The sequence below is a fragment of the Harpegnathos saltator genome, unplaced genomic scaffold, assembly GCF_003227715.2.
Source record: "Harpegnathos saltator strain DR-91 unplaced genomic scaffold, Hsal_v8.6 scaffold202, whole genome shotgun sequence".
Taxonomy (NCBI): domain Eukaryota; kingdom Metazoa; phylum Arthropoda; class Insecta; order Hymenoptera; family Formicidae; genus Harpegnathos; species Harpegnathos saltator.
Genome location: NW_020229987.1, coordinates 655,251 through 675,000, shown reverse-complemented (window position 1 = coordinate 675,000; position 19,750 = coordinate 655,251). Strand labels below are relative to the sequence as shown.

The 19,750-nt window shown below is 51.9% G+C and overlaps 2 protein-coding genes across 2 annotated transcripts in view; one reads left to right on the top strand and one right to left on the bottom strand.

Moving 5' to 3' along the window:
- Window positions 1-5,234, bottom strand: part of Col4a1 (Collagen type IV alpha 1) — a 22,786-nt gene extending 17,552 nt beyond the window's left edge. The window contains exons 1-2 of the mRNA XM_011146709.3: window positions 4,849-5,234; window positions 3,855-3,897 (exon numbers count right to left, since the gene is read on the bottom strand). Coding sequence (XP_011145011.2) covers window positions 3,855-3,897; window positions 4,849-4,868 — 63 coding nt within the window. The 5' untranslated portion in view covers window positions 4,869-5,234. The remainder of the gene's footprint in view (window positions 1-3,854; window positions 3,898-4,848) is intronic.
- Window positions 5,235-6,248: 1,014 nt separating this feature from the next.
- Window positions 6,249-19,750, top strand: part of LOC105186476 (collagen alpha-5(IV) chain) — a 53,518-nt gene continuing 40,016 nt past the window's right edge. The window contains exon 1 of the mRNA XM_011146710.3: window positions 6,249-6,877. Within this exon, the coding sequence (XP_011145012.1) occupies window positions 6,731-6,877 (147 nt within the window). The 5' untranslated portion in view covers window positions 6,249-6,730. The remainder of the gene's footprint in view (window positions 6,878-19,750) is intronic.

Sequence of the window (19,750 nt, the reverse complement as noted above, 5' to 3'; positions counted from 1 at the left end):
ACCGCGGCCGACGCGGCTGACGTTAACTTCACGTGGGACGGTGCATACGCTAATTCGTTACTCGAGATTTTTTCTGATCCCGCAGCGGCATCACGCGTATTCATGAGCATAATGCGCCCGCCGACACGGCGGGGCCAGGCAGGCGTCGGATGGCGAGATTCCGATGCGTCCGCCGATTTTAATCTCGCTCGCTGAAACGACACGGGGGAATTTATCGTTTAAGGGGCGCGGAGAAATTTTGGAATTCAATTAATTAACAGGACCGAGCCGGTCGCGCCGGTGCCCGGTTGCCGAGTTTATGAATTTTACAGTGCCGACCGCGACATCGCGATACAGCGCCCCAATACGGCGGCAATCAGATGCCGCGCGCTCGAACTTCCGTTTGACCGTATGATCTTCGCTGAATTTTCAACGATAGTCGGTACGTCGCGAATTACACACAGATTGGACAGATCAACGGAAACGTCTGTTTTTTTTTTTTTTTCTTTTCTTTTTCCTTATTCTCACTCATCGGATGAGATCCTCTTTTTCGTTCAGATCTTTGCCATCTGTCACTCTAGACGAGTGATAAAAATTCGCCGCTTCTTTCTCGTTGTTGTAACCCTGTAATTTTGCTGGAATTCTGTAATTTTTCAAACATGAACTACATTACAACGCTGAAATATCCGTATCACGTCGCCGCATATCACGGGAGAAATGACTCGCGTGCAAAATTCCTCCGCAAATACGCGATGTTCTTTGGACTCCAGATCTCAGTTTCAAATATCGCTGTTCTCCGACATAGCGTGCTACAACGCTCATTCCTCGGCGTTAAACACACCTATCTACCTACGCGACGAGAACGCTGACTGGACGGATTCGAAGCTCGCGGCACGTAATAGACAAGTGCGGAATAATTTCACAGAGCGTGATCTCTCTCTCTCTCTCTCTCTCTCTCTGCTCAGGCTGTGCCCCGTATATAGGATTTACGTGAAGCAATTTTCCGTATTCCGCGGCACAAATTGCACCAAGTGACAAGCGAGGGAGCTCGGAGTAATCCGCAAAACCGTTCGTCCATTCGGGGAGTAACAGCCCATCTCGCGAAAAATTTCGGTGCGAACGAAATCGCGCGAGAAAGAAGCTGCCGCTGGTGGAAGTGAACAGGTGGACGAGAGAGAGAGAGAGAGAGAGAGAGAGAGAGAGAGAGAGAGAGAAAGAGAGAGAGAAAGGTGGGAGGGGGAGGAGGGAGTCGCGATTTTACCCCGACGGGATACCGGCGAGAGTCTGCGAGAGAGAGAGAGAGAGAGAGAGAGAGGGAGAGAGACAGGAAAATCAAGTCCTGAACTCAATTGCCGACTATTTCCAGTAGTGACTAAGCTGGCTCGCGTGCGCGTTGCACGCGCGCGTATGCGGCTGTAATAAAATTACAGCGAGCGCGGTTACGGCGCCGTAGGCGGACTGGTCAGTCAGAGACGACTGGCCTATTTCGGATCTAACACCTTCCCCGTTCCGAGTCCTCGCCGCGAGGTGGTAGAGGACTGACCGGGGGCGAGGAAAAGGGGGCCGCGACAATAACAGAGGAGCGGCAGACCCCCGGAGTGCGATGTAAACTTGCGCGGTAGCCGTGCTCGATTAATCTCTCCTTCCGCTTTAATCCGAAACTGCACAGTCGCGTACTAAACGCGCGATTCGTTTGTCGCGATTCATTTGTAGGTGTAGGTGTAAATCATATAGACCGGCCTCAGCGAGTAGTTTACAGAAGGAGTGACTCACACTCTCGCGATAGCAATATCTGCGTCTTCTATTGTTAACGATGCGACATCAAAGTCCACGCGAGACGAGTCCGCGAGACTCGATGTTGAGAGGGAAAAATCTCGAGGGATGTTGAAATCCGAAAATCCCATCAGCCTGCGAGGCGCCGCGAGAAACATCGAGCGAGGAGAGACACAGCTCTGACGCAATTTCACGGGCAGAAGACTCCGCGGTCGCTTCCTACTGTGCTATTTGGCCGCGGCCGAGCATCCCAAGGATCTGGGTCGAAGAAAGGCCGCGGAAGGGCGGCGCGAATCGCCACGACGGAGGAAGCACCTGGCAGTAGTCGGGTGCTACTGTGTGATGGCATGCTGGCGAAAGAGAGAGAGAGAGAGAGAGAGAGAGAGAGAGAGATACTAAACGACCTTGCAAATCGCGTAAAACTCGCCGGTGTGGGCGTTCGCAGCCGTCGCGACCGTCACTTTATAACGCGTCTTCAACGCCGATCTCGCGGCGAGAATTGAGAGATTCCCGCGATAAAAAAATAACGCGATCTCCGGCCTCTGGCGTACATTGTAGCCGTGAATGTTGCACGTGCTGCAGACACGCGTTTCATTCGGTGGACGATAAAGTCGCGCCCAGCCTTTCGGTCGCATCCTGATTTCTCAGCGGTCGCCACGCTCGGCGACGGGAAATCGCTCGAGCGAGAAGTCCCTCGAGATTTCGACCGCGTGTCTCGCGGGCGATCTCAAAGGAGGTTTATCAGCCACCAGTATAATCATAGAGCACCGAATGAAAAGGAGTCGTCGCGTCGGTCGTTTTTTATCATCTTTCTCGCGAACCTTATCAGAGAGCCCACGGTGGAAACGTGACGCAACGCGAGCGACAGCGACGGACAACCAATTAATACCGACGGCTCGGCTTAGCAAAACCCTGGTCACTTTTATTACGTCCTCCGCACGATCACCGCTATATTTGTCACACGCCTGGTAATTTTCCATAAAACTCTTATCGCCCCGTCGTAGCAGCGTGTAACGCGCTTAAAATGCAGGCCCCGCCACTTGTACGAAAGCCCTGCCCACCCCGCCCCATCCCGCCACCCCCCGGCCATGTCTCCCCCTTGTGACATTTCACACATGCGGACTACATGTAAATTGCGATGCGTGCGCGTAACAAGCACGCAGCGAAGCGTCCCGGAGAGTTTGCGACACACACAGACTAACGTGTCCGCGATAAATGGCAGATCGTCCGTAGGCGCGAGGGAAGCGGGGAGAATTAAAATCCGATCGCGCTGAAGCGCTGGACTTGCCCAGGACGGACAAGTCCAGCGCTCGGTGGGAAATACGTTTCCCCGAAATACATCCCGTTCGGGACACGAACACACACACACACACACACATACACACAGCAGCGGGATAAGATCGTGTCCCTTCACACGGCTGCTGGCGAATGTATTCGTGTGTGCAAATTGCGCCCGACAGCGCCAAACGACCTGACCACGATCGCTGCGTTCGCGGCGGCGAAACCCCTCGATTCTGACTGTTTCGCCGACGACGACGCGGCGGCGAACAAACGACCGTGAACGGCGAACAACACGGAGCGCGCGCGGACGTGGGTGCACGTGCTGCTGCGTGCCGCGGCGACGCGAGCGCGCACCAGCTCTCGACTACGGACGCGTGCATCAAGTGGACGCCAAGATACGCTGGACACGCGATGTGCAACGCCGATGAATGGAACCGGCGAAATAAGCCGAGCGGTCGAACCGGTCGCGCGACCACGATGTACCGCAAGTTCCGCGGCTGCGGCGGCGACGGCGGCACGCGTAACGACTCGTGTGAGCGAACAAACACACGAGACGTTTCTCTCTTCGCGGTTAAGAGATGTCAATCTCGAGTCGCCACCTAACGTCGGCGTAATTGACGTCGATGGTCGTCGCGCGCGCGCGCGCGCGCGATCACCTTCATCGTCGAACGATGGTGTGTGACGGCCGAATGATCACGCCGAGCCGAGTAGCTCGCGGCTGTTAATTGACATCTCTCGTGTTATATGACGCGCGACGATGTTGCAGCACGCACTCGCGAGGAACGGAAGTGAATCGTGAGAGTTGATGAGGGTATACATACCGCACTAACAATCCCGGCCAGCCAAACTGCGGATGCGACGAATCTGAAAGCAGAATTGCATCGGGGTGTCATTTCGGGTCGGCAAGTCGCATTGGCTCTGGGCCGTGTTAGAGGGATGCCGCAGGGGGCAGGGGGGTGGGGTGGATTGAAAGACGCGCGAGAAAGGCTTCTCGCCGAGAGCAACACTCCGTCGCGATGCGCGGCTCGCCCCGCGGAAAACGGACCTGCGAGCCCCGAAGTAACGAGCGCGACTCGTCACTCGTGAAAAATACATCCCCCCATTCGCACGTGTCACTCACGGACGACGCAAACCAGCACTTGCGTCGTCGGCGCCGCGCGAATTCACAGTCGCGCGCGCGCGCGCGCGGGTTCAAAGTGCAGAGTCGACGATTTCGTCGGAGAGATTCGCTCGCTCGCAAAGTTCCGACGTCATCGGGGCGAGAAACCGAGTAAATATGTATTCACCACCCAGGCTGAAAGAACACTCGTGTGGTCAGGCTGGCAGGAAAAACCGCGTGCGGAAAAGGGAGAGAAGTCGCGGGAGAGACAGACACGGTCTGACCCGCGGCTGCGTCAAAGCCGTGTCGGAAGGACAATCTCCTACGCGCACGCGAGTTCGCCTCGTAGTCGTCCTTGGGGTCCTCTCACCTTTCCGCGGAAGCTCGCGCTCGCGCGAGACGGGGGTGAAACTCTCCCCTCCGTGGAACGGCGCAATCAGCGACGCGCTGATGCAGACCCGACGTTTCGAGCGACGGGCCCAAGAAGAGGAACGAACGAGGAGAAGACTTGGAAGATGAAGAGACAGAAGAAGAAGAAGAAGAAGAAGAAGAAGAAGAAGAAGGAGAAGAAGAAGAAGAAGAAATGGAAGAGGAGATAAGGGGTAGACGAAGAGAAAACCGCGGCCGCAGGAAGCGGTCGAAAGGGTGACCGCAAGAGGAGGACTCGGAGCTACGGGACGAAGCCAAAGTGAAAAGTAAAATCAGTGGCGACTCACCGCAATCCCAACCGGGTCATGTCGACCTCCCTATTCCGCGACGGGTCTAGGGAGCCGAGAAGCACAGGCTAAAGCACGAGCACCGCACGGACAGGCAGTCACAAAATATCGCGCGGAACCCGGCACCAAGTAGACCGATGGTGTGTGCGGACCGTCCCATCCAGGGAGGGCTCTGAATGGACTTCGGGTGGAGGGAAGGAAGGAAGGTGGAGGCGGCCGTCGCGCCGAGCCACGCCAGCTAGAATTCCTCCGCCGAAAGGACCGGGCGAGAAGAGAGAGCCTTCTCTCGGTTCCGCGCGACGGTCCCGACGTCTCGCCCGCGCGCGCGCTCACTCGCTTCGTCCGCTCGTTTTCCCCGACGACGTCGACGGGGAGATCGGTCCCCTCTCCTCGCGCTTCTTCTCTTCTCGCTCCTGCGAGAGAACAGGGCGATCGGAGTCTCCTGCCAGCCAGCCGGCCTGTCGAGAGACGTGGAGAAGAAGAAGAAGAAGAAGAAGAAGAAGAAGAGGAAGAAGAAGAAGAAGAAGAAGAAGAAGAAGAAGAAGAAGAAGAAGGAGAAGAAGAAGAAGAAGAAGAAGAAGAAGAAGAAGAAGACAACCACGACGACGACGACGACGAAGAAGGAGAGGAGGAGTGCACAAGAGGAAAAGAGAGAGAAAGAGAGAGAGAGAGAGAGAGAATAAAGGGAGGAAGGAAGGAACGAACGAACGAACGAACGAACGAACGAACGAACGAACAGACAGACCAACTCTCCGGGGTTGCTTGGTAGGGGAACGAAGAAGAAGCAGCCGAAGAGAAGAAGAAGGAGGTGGAGGAGAAAGAGAACACCAGCAGAAGAGAAGTAGGAGGAGGAGGAGAAGGAGGAGGAGAAGGAGGAGGAGGTGGAGAGAGTGCCGCTGGTCGCCTCTGAAGACCCGAACGTTCGCTCGCACGCGCGGTCGCGCGTCGCACGAGGACTGTTGCGCGGCCGCGAGGGACCCTACCGGTGTCGGTCGCGCCGATTCTGAGCTCTCTCGGTGCCGCCGTGCTTACGGAACTTAGCTGTGCCGCGGGGTAGAGCGGGGCCCGTCAGGGAGGCCGCGCCACTGCCGCGAGAGTGCCGCGAGAGCTCAACCACGCGCAAGGATACAGGTCGCGAGATAGAGAAAGAGCACACACACGAGCGAGGGAGGGCGGGACAGAGAGCCGGGAGAAGAGAGAGAGAGAGAGAGAAAGAGTGACGGCATGAGGAGAGACGAAGGAGGAGGAGGAGAAGGAACAGAGATCGAGAGGAAAGAGTGAGAGACAGAGAGAGAGAGAGAGAGAGAGAGAGAGAGAGAGAGAGAGAGAGAGAGAGGGAGCGAGAGAGAGAGAGAGAGAGGGAGGGAGGGAGCGAGAGAGAGAGAGAGAGAGAGAGAGAGAGAGAGAGAGAGAGAGAGAGAGAGAGAGAGAGAGAGCGCACCTCCTCCGCCGCCTTCGGGCCAGCCTTGTGTACTCCCGTCTGTGTGTAGCGCCGAGTGATCAGGAGGACGGGCCAACCGAGCCGTCTGTCTGGCCCTTCGACACGCGGTGCGTCGACAGGCTGACCGGCGAGCTTAACGGCACGGTCGCGCGCACGCCAGCGCGATACTGCCTTGCCGCACGTTGCCGCTGAGGCAGCAGGACTCTGGGCGCCGCTCACCTCGGGGGCCGTGAGGACGAAGGAGCGCGCAGGAAGGACCGGTAGCCGAGAGAGAGAACCCTCAGAATCGTCCGTAGGACAGGCGAAGGTGGTAGAAAGGGAGAGAGAGAGAGAAAGAGAGAGAGAGAGAGAGAGAGGAGAAAGAGAGAAAGAGAGAGAGAGAGAGAAAGGGAGAGGAGGAGGAGGAGGAGAAGGAGGAGGAGGAGGACCTAGGCCGGCACGATGCGGCCCAGGGCCGCGGCAACGTCAACCACCGACGACGCGGGCCGCGGCATCTCGCGGCCGATCCCGCTCGTCGTCCTGCGAACCACCTGCGTCCTTGCCCTACTGGTGCTGGCCGCCACGTGGATACCGGTCGCCGAGGCTGTGGTGAGTGTGAGACACGCGTCCTTGGAGAATACGTATCGCGCCTCGCGGATACCTGTATCGCCGCCGGCCTTTACCCCCTCGTCGCCCTTTTGTTTCCGTCAAGGGAGTTGCGGTCGGCCGATGCTCCGGCGCCTGAGGGCGACGCGCCACCTGACCACGTCGGTTGACTGTCGTGAAACGCTAGGGGGTGCAGTATCGGATCGGCTGGACCGCGCGCGCGACGTGGGCTCGATGGTGGGGTGGGATCGAACGGCGGAAACGTCAATCGCGCGGTCCACGCGGACCCGGGTGTCGGGTGCGGGACTACGGGATGCCGAGTGCGGGCGTAGCAACGTGCAACGGGGCCGGGACGTGTTTCCATGCGGCAAATTGTTACGTGATTTTAATGTCGCGCTCGCGCGGTTATAATTGAATTCGTGCGTGCGGACTGTGTGTCTACGTCTAATCGATTTGCGTTAACCATTCCCCGTGGTGGTAGTCTGTCGCTCATCATGGGGGGGGCGCGCGAGTATTTCTGCGGTGACTTATGTAGGCCCGTTGGGTCGGGATTTGGGAGCGATATTTTGCTCGAAGAGTTTCTCTGTAGAAAACGATGTTCAGTCATCGTCCTAAAGAAGGTTCTTCTTAAAGATGACATTTTTTCAAAGAGGACTTGGCGTTTTATGCGCCTCTCGATGTCGATTGTCAGCTGCGCCCGATGGACAGCTTCCGGTTCGACCGCTTCTTGCATTTTTCTCGGCCATATTGAGTCCGCCATGTTGGATTTCAGGGTTGTTGCGTCACAGTCGGAGTCAGGGACCTCATAATTTCTTTCATGTTCAACGCCAAGTTACTATTGTATTGTTTTGGCCAGTCGCTCTATTTTTCTTCACACATTAGAGTACTTCCGTCTTTTCCTCGGAACAGCTTAATATCCTTTGATATCCTTGATGACACGGCACGAGATAGTCTCTAATAGCCCCCCCCCCCCTACCGGTGTACTTCCCACCAGTCTGCTTCCTACGACCTCGCGAAGTCCATCTGTAAATGCGATGATCAGCTGTCATCATCAAACGCGCGTACGTGCCGAGAAACTAAAACTTTTACGCTTTTTTACAAAGCATCTATTTACGATTCCGAGACTGTGAGTGCAAGCACGTGACACGAAGATCACAACTGCATTGTGTTCACCTTGGAGCTAGGTTGACCCCCACCCTTCTTCCCCAAGATAGGCCACTACTCATTGTACAATCGTACAATATCAATATCAGAACAGTCAAATTAATTTCTTATTATTGTTAAGGAAGGTGATGCAACTCCCGTGAGATTTTCAACGTAATTTGCCAAAAGCGCATACAAGTAAATTTGCTTCAAATGTTAGTTGAGTGTGAGCTTCGTCATGTTCCTTTTTCCCCGAGTATTATTTAACGCGACATCAAATCAGCCTGGTAGGAATAAGACTAGAGCGAAGTCTGCGTTATTAACGCGAAACTTCCGCCACTCCGCAGTCCCATCGTAATCCTCACACCGCGCATACAGTACTGATGACGATGAGAGAGGGTTGTTGCTTTCTATTTCCGAGAGCGCATCGCTACAGACTTGGCACGTATTGTTCGTGCCTATTGGAGCGAGAAATATTCAAGATGACATTCAAATTCCTTCTCGTGCCTTGAGGAGTTATCGAATTGCCATAAAGTCATCTATCAAGATGGAACGTATAGGCTCTCCAGGCTGTAACTGCGTGCTCTCGTACATGACGCTCGAGAAAGAGAAAGTTATATCTCCGATGTGCCGAGAAATAAGCGAAGAATAATTATTAACCGTCGCAGCGAAAACATGTCTCCAACGATCGCGCACGATGATGAGGCCGTACGACAAGGCGCGGAAATAATTTTTCTTCGCATCGTCGAATCGCGCGCGATTCGCATTGCTGCGGAAGGCGCAGAATTGCTGCAAAGAAATCCATGAGGAAGCAATGAAGAAGCTCCTCGTATCGGGCGATCTCCCCGAGACCTCCCCACGAGGGGGGGTGGGGGGGGCGGGGGTAGATGACGAATGCACGGGGGGTAGATTTCCGGTGTGAGTACAGGACGCGCGTAGCTAGCACAGAAATTTTCGTGGCGCGGAACAAACCGGTTTCGTGTAGCGATCCGGGGAAAGATCGGGCGATGTGTAACGGATGATTAAATCGGGCGTGAAGCCGATGGTAATACAAGAGCTCGCGTGCGGAAAGCGCCCATCAGCGTGACTGCGAGTGCCGCGCGCGTGTAACCCGAGCGCCTGAAACTGCAGCTATTTGACATAATCTCGTTGCAAAATAGACGTTACGGCATTCCGGTTAATCGATGACGATGCGTGTATTTACACGCTGACCACAGGCTACGGGCTCCTCCGGGCCGGCTCGTGTGTAATACCGCGAAGCGCTAATACCCTTCACGCTAAATCTTTAAGCATTTCAAGCGTAGCTCTCTTAGACAAAAGGATTAAACGAGCGATTAGTTCCAGAACACGAGTCGTTGGCCCGCGGGCGCGCACTTTGTGTAAGGTTACGCGGGATTATGGGCGGTGCTTTCGGGAATTAGTGATTTGCGGAGCTGGTAATAACGCGCTTATGCGAGTCCGATTGAATGCCGTATTCTCGTTTGCGAGGTGTATCATGATACGGGAAAGCAATAGCACCGATTAGCGAACTGCCGGGGAGGTGAGAGATGGTCGCAAAAACGACGCAGTTTTCCTTGATCCCCCGGCCGGGCGATATCCTTCCGCCGTCTTGCGGCGCATTGCGGCCGCACAGTAAATTTTAATATCGGCCCCGCGTACAATTTGACATTTGTTGCGCAACGTTTACTCCGTGTGTGATCAAACAGGCATGCGTGTCAAAATCAATTTCTATTTGTTCGAGTTTCCGAGTATCTTACGTCGTCACTTTTCTGTGGCGCGATAATGGACGTCGCAGCGAGCGATGATAATCCATACAATTTATACAAAAGGGGAGGGGGGAGGGGGCTGCTCTCGCGCCGTTGTACCTGCCGGTATCGTTGAAATCACCTGGTAGACAAGCATGTGGGCGATTTCGACGCCCGATCAGGGCACGCATTCGTTGCGGAAAACTTGAAAGAAAGTATCCGGCACAAAGGGGGAGGACCGGTAGTGACCGCTAGTCGATGGGCCCCTCCACTTTTATGCTCCTTTTTATCCCCTCAGACGGACGCACACACGTGCACGTGCACGTATTCGCCATTATACGAGAGTCATTCAGAATCGTGAGAATTCGGCGCGCACCCGGTCGGAATGTCGTCGACATTCCGATTACCGCGACATGAAGAAATTTTACACACACCAGAAAATACACCAGCCAACGCCAACTTCCACCGCACCGGTGCGAGTCCTGCTAGATACGATCGCTAGAATGAGACGCAAGGACTCAGGTATTAGATCCTTTCCCCGAAAACGTGTGTGTGTGTGTGTGTGTATGTGCGTGCGCGCAAGCAATAATTCTTCGCTTCACCGCGTTTATTTTTTTCTCGCTTTATCTGTCTCGCGATCACGTTTGTTTTACATAAAATTGTTTCTATGGCATAATTTGCAAATGATCAGTGGGAGCCCACGCGCCACATTTTCTCGCACTTTGACTTTGCGAAATTCGTGCGATGCTTCATATGCAAATGTCCGCAAAGTAGAAATATGTATGCGACTTTAGCTTGCTCAAACACTCCCGATCTATAGCTGAAATAGCCGTTTGTCTTTCGGGACGACGCAGCAGCTCGACTGGAGATTCGCTGCCGCGCGTAGGTTGTTATTACTAAATTATTCAGAAGAGATCGGTGCGCTACATTTTGTTTAGACGTACTCTTCCTGCTGATGCTCGTGGGATTGTTGAAATTTATTATGTGCGATCCGTAGAAAATAAAGTAAGATTTCTCTCGTGTCACATTAACATATTAAAAAGCATAGAAAAAGCGCAAAGAAAGCTGATACGAAGCGGAGCACAGAGAAATCCCTTCAGGGGCCTTGAGTCGTTGACGATGACAAAGATGTATTTATTTCAAGTGACAATGTTACGAAATAATTCAGCAAAGCGGGACCGCAATATATATATGTATGTATAAGCTCCAACCACAAACTGTGGGAAGAGAGTCTGCTGCTGCTGTTGCGATAACGATAAAGCTTTCCTGTTGTTCGTCCGAAGGAGAGAATCATTGCGGAATGATTTATAGCCCGGCTCAATTCTCGCTTTGTGAGCTCACGGACGCGTGACGAAGCACCGAACGATCTAATCTATCTATCTATCTATCTATCTATCTATCTAACGCATGTCATCGCACAAATTTTCGTTCAAGCGGCCCTCGAGAAATAATAAGAAATATTTCGTGCGTATCAGCATGCAGATGCGTCGCGCGGGGCGATCATTTTTATTCGTGCTTCTGCGCTTTACAATACTCGATCACGTAAGGCGACCGTTACGTGAGAGTCCGCGATGGAGGCGGAAGATATCGCGAGGGGGATCTCTATTCGGGATAAAAACAAAACACGCTTCGGTGCGGCCTGCACCATAAAACTACCACCCACCGCGCCTCGATTCGATATTTCGAAATATATCGCTGCGCCTGGTTTCCCGAAATATGCCGTTCAAATCTCACCCACCGCGGGATATGTAAAATAGTTCCACCTACGCAGCCCCTCCCCCCCCCCCCCGCCGCGGAAGTCGTACGGAAGATGCGACGAATCCTACACTTTAGGGAGCGTCGCGCAACTTTCTTCCTACTCTCCTCTTCTATTCTTCGCGAGAATAATTTCACCACGCGCGGCCACGACGAGCCGAAGATGGGAATTTACGACGTGAATGTTTCGACGTGCGAATATATGCATGAAATAATATTTCGCTGACGCGTGCAATTCACGCAAAAGAAAGAAAGGAAAGAAATGAAAAAAAAAAACAGCCATCTCAGTGCGGTTGCGCAACTTTCATTCGCTTTATTGGACAACAGTAGTGCGTTTTCCAGTTTACAGCGAGTGACATCACGTTTTCGTGTAACTCAACCCGAGCGCGTCGCCGCGTTTGTCATCATTAACCCTCCGTTTTGATGACACCCGATAGCATAAATGACACTGCGGCGATGTAAAAGATGCTTTACAGCGAGAGCCCAATTTTTGTCCATAACCTTAACCGCAGTACAGCCCAACTGCGCAGTCCATGTAACGTGATACAATGTCATCGTGACACGCGTCATCGCGAGGAAAGGAAAAGTCATTAGAGCGGTCAATGACGTGTTCACGTTCAGCATTACTACCATGTGACGTCAGTCGAGCGCAAAACAGCCTGAGAATATGAATCGCTGATCGTTGTTGGTTGAACGACTTTACGGGTTTCACCCGTAACTTTTTTACCTCCATAATTGCGTGGACTCTCGCTGAGAGAGATTGCAAGCTTGCTTACTTGGTTGAAGCGCGTCACCACGCGCTCCGCGTTAATGCGATCGCGTGCCAGCCTCAAATGTGTGACATCATGCTGCAAATTAATTTATTGCCAGCCCGTAATTGACTCTTATTGACTATTCTGCCTGACTTTTACGATGACGCGATTCAAGCAAAGATAGATTCACAACGAGTTACATGGCTTAACGCGGTTAGTGGTCTTCGTAAAAACCGACCAAAATAATAGCGTTAACGTCGTGAGCGCGAGAGAGATGGATTAAAAACAGAAAATTATTAAAAATATTTTCTTTCCATCTGTTGGATATAACAAAAAATATTTCAGCTCGCGTTTTTCATGTAGATTCGCGCGAATTGATGAGAAAAATGAATGACAAACCTCGAATCTCCCGGGATCCGATGATGACAGAGCGCGTTCTTCGTTAAGAACGTCCACGAGATTCCCGACACAGTAACGTTATAGTACGTATAATTTATTTAAAGGAACGGTGTCATAAACGTCGATAGACGCGCAATAGAAAGCAGATAAACGTCTGACGATTATCAATGACACGTTTGTCTGCAATAGCTGAAAACTGAGATCATCGCAGCGCCCACGTCACCGATATCGCCACCAAAACGGATAATGTGTGCACTGAAAATTGCACGGGCCGTCTTGCACAGCGATTAACGATAATTGTTAACTTTTTTATTATTACGATTACAGACGTAAGTAAGATCTGCTCCTCGTATCTTTATGCGTGAGTGACTCGGATGACGTGGAAGTTAATTCTTGCCAGTCTAGAAAGGAAAGCCTAATAAAGTATAAATAAAGAGAGACTTAAATCTCTCCTTTATACGCGCGCGCGCGCACACACACACACACACACATACAAGTCGATATTATTAAATCCACGCGTAAAAATTAATGTGAGTCGCAAAGGCTTAATGATAACACGTGCTAACCGTTATTTTACGATCCCAACGCGTCGGGGGACATAAAATTCGCTTGCACCTACGACTATTCTTGTCGAAATTCGAATCGCTCGAAAGTCCCGGATATTCTTAGATCCACATCGGGCGGCTCGACTCGACTCGTTCATGATTGCACCCGGGAATAACGGTGTGGATTACCTCACGATAAAATACAAATTAGCTTCGGCAGGTTGACGCAGCTATTATCGTCAGCTCGCCAGCTCCGTGACGGTGTAGGCGCGACGATTGTCAATGACATCACACACGCGTTGCTGTCACTTATTACACGAGCAGCCGATCCATCGCCGTGGAGAGCGGTCTATTGCCTCTTATTCACGGCTAATCAAAATTCACATTGCCATCCGTCGAGAGCGCCGCAGGTCTTGCCGAAATTGCTCGACGAGTTGAGGAAAGAATTGAGAACGAGAACTCTCAACGGGTGGCACCGCGTTAGACTCGGCTCGAATTTTTTCAAATACAATGTCCCGTGATTACTACACGCGTGATTCTTACGGTTCCAGCTCCAATTCTTCCCCGCACGTTGAAGATTCGCTCTCTCTCTCTCTCTCTCTCTCTCTCTCTCTCTCTCTCTCTCGCAACCTCTCTCGCGCTCTCGTGCTCTCGTGTCCAATGCCGCGCGAGTTCTCCGCGGCGCGGAACAATTAAACGTTAATAAATACGCGGGTCCCGGCATAATCCGACACGGATTACATCTGCCTTCTCTTCCGCGAGGTTCTTCCACGCGTGACGCATCCCATATGGCACGCGTTAGGACGAAAGCGGGAAAGGCGGTCAATAATAATAGTGGCCAGTGACATGATCACGCTGAGTGGCTTCGGCGCATGATATCATGATCACACGCGAGTGTGTGTGTGTGTCGCGTGCGTGCGTACGTGTACAAATATAACAACCGACCACGGGCGTGGAATTATGTTCTCAAGGCGAGCGCAAACATTAATTTGCATCGCTCCGCGCCGCGCGCGACATTGGTCTCCATCCATGAGCGACAGTGAACGTAAACAGAGGTAGAGACGCGCGTAGGCGCGCGCTGTCGATAGATAGCCGAGCGACTCGCGTCCGCGCCTCTCGGCGGTGTGTGCCTCCGAAAATCTCGCTCGAAAATTGTAACGTAACGCGATACAATATAGTTCCGGGCTGGCCTACGGGGTAGTTTCGAAACTTGGAAGTCGCGCGCGAGCCCCGCTGAGTGCATCGAGCCTTCCCGGCGGCCAGCCGCGGCGGCGATGGACGTGCCTCTAGCGCGGCAGCGCGCGTGGGCGATCACCCTGTGAATGATAGTTCTCAGATTACCGACTGAGAGCATGAATGAAAGGCTCTGGCCAATTCGATGAATGATTGTTCAATTAATTATACGCGTTACGATTCAGTGCGTGTCGTCGTTTGCGACGTCGGCAGCCGCGCCGACGGTCTGTAATTCCATCGCGGCGCTCTCCGCCATCGCGCGTTTAGCCTGCTTTCTGCTCGGGACAATGCAAACATGTACGCAAGTATATTGGAATTTCATCCGGTGTAAAACTGGCTGATAATGTGCAGTAGGAGATAAAAATAGCCGGTGCTGCTGATGAGCAGCGAATGCACAGTAAGGAACATTCGCGCGCTAGAAGGAGAAGAGACGCCGTTTTGTCGCGAACGGAAACTCACGTCGCACTTTTCGCGCGTGTCATCGCTCGAACTATCGTCGCGTATTTTCGAACGCGACGGCGACGAACATTTCTAGCGGTCATGAGAAGCTCGTGAGAGCGATTCTCTTGCGCGTTCGGACCGTAATCTGGCTTCTTTTCGTCGCTGATAGCGCGCGAGCTGTTATTTAACTCCCTCTCTCTCTCTCTCTCTCTCTCTCTCTCTCTCTCTCTCTCTCTCTCTCTCTCTCTCTCTCTCTCTCTCTCTCTCTTCCTCTCACCAATATTACTCTCGGCACCCGTAAACATTTACTCGCGCCGCGGGTAAACGCCTCTCGTCGCGGGCGATAAACGCGCGATAATGTAATTCCCCGAAGCCGTTTCGCGCCAGGCAGATGCCGTGCTGGACAAGAGCGCTTGTAACGTCTCTCGCGTCTCTCACGGCACCGGGACGAGCCGTTCCTGCCGCGTCCGTGCGCGAGATCCCTCTTCCGCTATAAATCGCGTGATTATTATATTATTGCTATTAATACGCGCGAGCCGGTCTTTCCCTGCCTTTCGCTCTCCGCGAGAGCCGGTCTTTCCCTGGGGACGCCATCGGGGTGCCGAATGTTATGTTGTTAGGGTCAGCCAAATCGTGCGAATTAAACGTGAATGGTCGCGTTGCGTAAAATGACCCGGCTCGAGCATGAGCCGGGAGGAGTCGTCGCACGTCGGCGTTACTTCGGAAATGCATCGCAACCCCCGTTGGTCAAGTAATTCCTTTCAGTCGTCCGGTTAGGTCGCTGGTCGCATCCCGCTCCCGGGAGTCGCACTGAATTATTCGAGCGAGCGGAGAGGGAAACTCGTCGAATTCGGTCGGGTCTTTGGTTAATTTGGGTAGTTTGGTAGTTTTGCGATCCTAGCTCGTTCCGTAAAGTGTATACAAATAAAACTGTCGTCGTCGCGTTAATACCCCTCGCGAGATATCCCAAGCCCGTAAATATCCCGGCGGCTTCGCCGCCATTGCGACTCGTAAGAAATTACAGAATAGGTCCGCCGGCCGTCAGCCGGCGGCGATAAACTCCGCGCGCAGTTCATTAAATTCGTGGGTCCCTCTCCGGTGCCTTTTTTTCTCTTTTGGATTCTTCTTCTTCGTCTTCTTCCTCTTCTTCTTCCCTCGTACCCGCATACCGAGAATCATGGCGAACTCGCCGAAAGGACGAGTGCGCGTGCGTGCGATGGGAGTGTAGCGGGTTATCATCGGGACAACCATAAACGACCTATCCTCCTTCACCCTCGAGCTCCCGGCTCTCTCTCTCTCTCTCTCTCTCTCTCTTATCTCAGCGATTGTCACGCTCAACTGTTTCATTCACGTTTGTAATAAATAACTTTGGAGCATGATGTCACACTCGATTAAACGCACCGGCCATCTCGGTTTCGTAAAATCGTAAGCCGCCGGACGAAATCGCTAAATCCGCGACGCGCAATCGCTCGAGAGTCGAGCCTTTTACACGCAGACACACTGAGAGAAAAGTATATGATATTTGGAACTATAATGATATAGTAACTAAATTATAGTCCGAAATATCATATTTATAGTAAGTATTACCAGAATATCGGTAATAATTACGTTATAGGCACAGTATGACCAACCATATGATACTTTTACTAAGAATTATAGTATAAGTTAAACTAAAATTATTGTACGGATACAAATATAAAATGGTAGGTAAAGTGACTCTTTTATATCAGTCAATATTATCAGAATATTTGCTAAATGATGATGAGATGTAACTATATATATGAATACTAAATCTCACTATATTTGTGAATGAGAAATTACCATATATGTGGTAAAAGTAAGTAAACAATTATTTAAGACAATCATTGACTATATATTTATATGTTTATTCTACTATATCATGCAGGTTCCACGAACTATAAAAATATGGTTGACGCCAAAATGAACTATAAAATATAGTGAGATTATAGTTTAATTCAACTATATTTTTCCATCAGTGCATGTGTAAAAGCGGGAGTCGGGAGTCAAAAATGCAAAAATATCTCGACATTGTGCGTTTCGCTCGACAAGGTCCCGGTCGATCGGCCGGCACGATCACTGATCAAAGCAAATTTTCTATAAACATTTTGGTAATCGGCCGTGCCAGTTTCTGGGAGATTTCAGCTTTGTAGCTTCAGTTCGCGGAAACTCTTTGATTCGTCAAGCTGAGATTAAATGAGGAACGAGGATGTGGAATGTGTGTGCGGGCCTAAGCCGAATTGGCGATCGCTCGCTCGTTCGGCCGGACATGTTTTATCGGTCGTAGGCGATCTATGTGGGACACACTCGGGGGTGAACGCAATATCTGTTACGAAACAAGTAACCTCGATACACGCCGGCATTATCGGCGAAGAAGCTGCGGGAGTTCAAGGGGTTCAAGGCGCGATGCGTGACGACGCTTCTCCTCGGGATCGGGCGCGACACGCAGAGTCCGCGGGATCGATCGTGAATTTTCTATCGGCCGGGAGTGCACGTTCTTCTTCGTCTTCTTGCCCTCGAGAGAAGGAGAGAAACGGACTCCCCCGCGGGAGTAATCGGCTTATACGCGAGCGGGGAATCTATTTTTGTAGGAATCATGCCCGCTGCCCGGGGAAGGCTTTAACACTTTCGTGGGTAGGTGACCTGGAGCACACTTTAAAATAGTATCGTTCATGTCTGAAAAGCGACACAGCTCTTCCAAATACAATACTGTGAGCGAGGCTAGCCCCGATATTATTGGAGTAGTTCTCTAATCGAATTCTTCGATCTCCATTCGAGAGAGATTCTGTCGCAACGCAAACCTCGAGATAACTTTGGACTTGTTTACGGCACTTTTGGACAACTCGCGATTAAAAGATACACAGCGCGAGGAGGAAGTCGCGCGGGAGAAAAACCGGCTGGATTTTTTCGCTGTGCAGGAATTACCGTCGCAAAAGTGGCTCGTCTGCGGCGAGAGATTTTCTGCGCCGCAAACACGAAGCAAACGAAAGCGTGCAAAATCGTTTCAATCGCAAACACACAGTGTATAAAATTAAATAAAAGCTATGGCGATAGTGACGTCGGCTTTTTCTCGCGGAGGAATAACGTATTTCTGTTTCAATATATCAAATCGCGTGTGGACATGTACTTCTTCATTTTTAACAAATTGCTCTCGAGGAGAAAGGGGTGACTCACAACATTTTTACAACTCAATTCAACGAACGCGTGAAACGAGGAACAACATCTCTCGCGATTCCTCTCCTCCTCGGACGAAGCTTCTCGGGCCCTTGTCAAATTAATATCTCTCGCGTTGTATCTCTGGCCGTGGTTAACAAATTGCCTCGCGCTCTCCAATCTCGAAAACAACATTGCTCATCTTTACAACAGCCTCGGTCTGCGCGAGAAAAAACGAGTCGCGCGCGCGAACGCGCGTTCTCCGTTGGCTGCGAGCGAGAACGATTGACTTCTCGACGGTCCAATTCGAGAATTTCTCGCCGCACCGCTGGAGATCGATTACGAGCCCCAAAAATAGGGCGGCTGCATATGCGTTTCTATTTCGGCGCCAGTCGATATATTCCAGTGACGATACGTCCATAGCGTATACTACGCGAGATATTTTTTCTCCCTCACGTGTCGCCGATAAATTAAGTCGGGAAGGAGATCGACCGGTGCGACGGCGCAGACGCATTTTCGCTGCATCCAGAAAAACGAGATCGGGAGGAATCCTGCGGGAAGCCGGAGATCATAGATTACGGCGCGATAAACATAAAATAAAAGACAAGTTTCGTCGCGGGCTTTTCGGAACTCCGTTCCGAAGCGATCAGCGGTGCGCGAACATTTATTTTACCCGGATGTTTCGGCGCTCGTTATCGCTTTCAAGAGAGCTTCCACGCTTTTTCTTTTTTTCCTGGACAACGTTGGAAAATACTCCAGTCCCTCCCGTTTCATTGTGACACTTGCGAGTTCAGTCCGCGACTCGCGGTCGTATCCGGCGAGAACTCCCTGTCTTTATCATTCCGCCGTTTCTTGTCGCAATATCGTCGCAACGGTGCAACCCGTTTGCAGTCGTTTATTAATTTATTTTATTTATGTTTTAATTTACGGGGGAAATGTAAGTTTCCCCCCCCCCTGGTGCAATGCACAATTTCCAAGTGCCGATAACGTGCGTACGAGCGTCCGCAAGAGCAAATCGCTGAAGCGAAAAATTGAAAGGAATCTCGGGGTGATCTTGCGACCGCGCTGTTTTCAAGAACAACGCTCCTCGGACTCTCGCGTCGATTGTGAGTCTCTCGGCGTAAAATGCAAATCAACACGGACTAATCTCTAATTACACTCGGGCTCGCCCTAAAAATACGTCGGCCTTGGATGCGATCGTATAAGCTCGATAAATCACTAGCACTTTCGAAATCGCGGCAGGGTCGACGGTCAGCGACGACGACGGAGTCGCGCTCTCGCGCGATTAATAGCGCGGGAATTAGCTGAGCGAGTACACACACGCTAGACCTGACATTTGACCCGCGATGGCAAACGCGCGCGCGCGCGCGCGCGCGCGAGACGGCCGATTAGAATAGGATGGAAACGCTAATGAAAGGGTTCGCGCCGCTGCGTGCAAGTCCGTTTTACGCAACGCGCGCGCGGCAAACCTTGTTCTTCACCGACGACGACGCGGTCGCCGATACTACGGCGAAGTCCGTCTCAAAACACGCGACGTCACGCGAGATAGATGGCAGATAAAGTAACGATCGAGAAATACCGCAAGCTTCGCCGCTCAAGGAGACGCCGCGATGTTCATGCCAATTTATTCATCAAGTCCCCTGTTCGCTCGTCTCTGCGCGGGGGACGATATTTTTAATTGCGTTTCAAAGA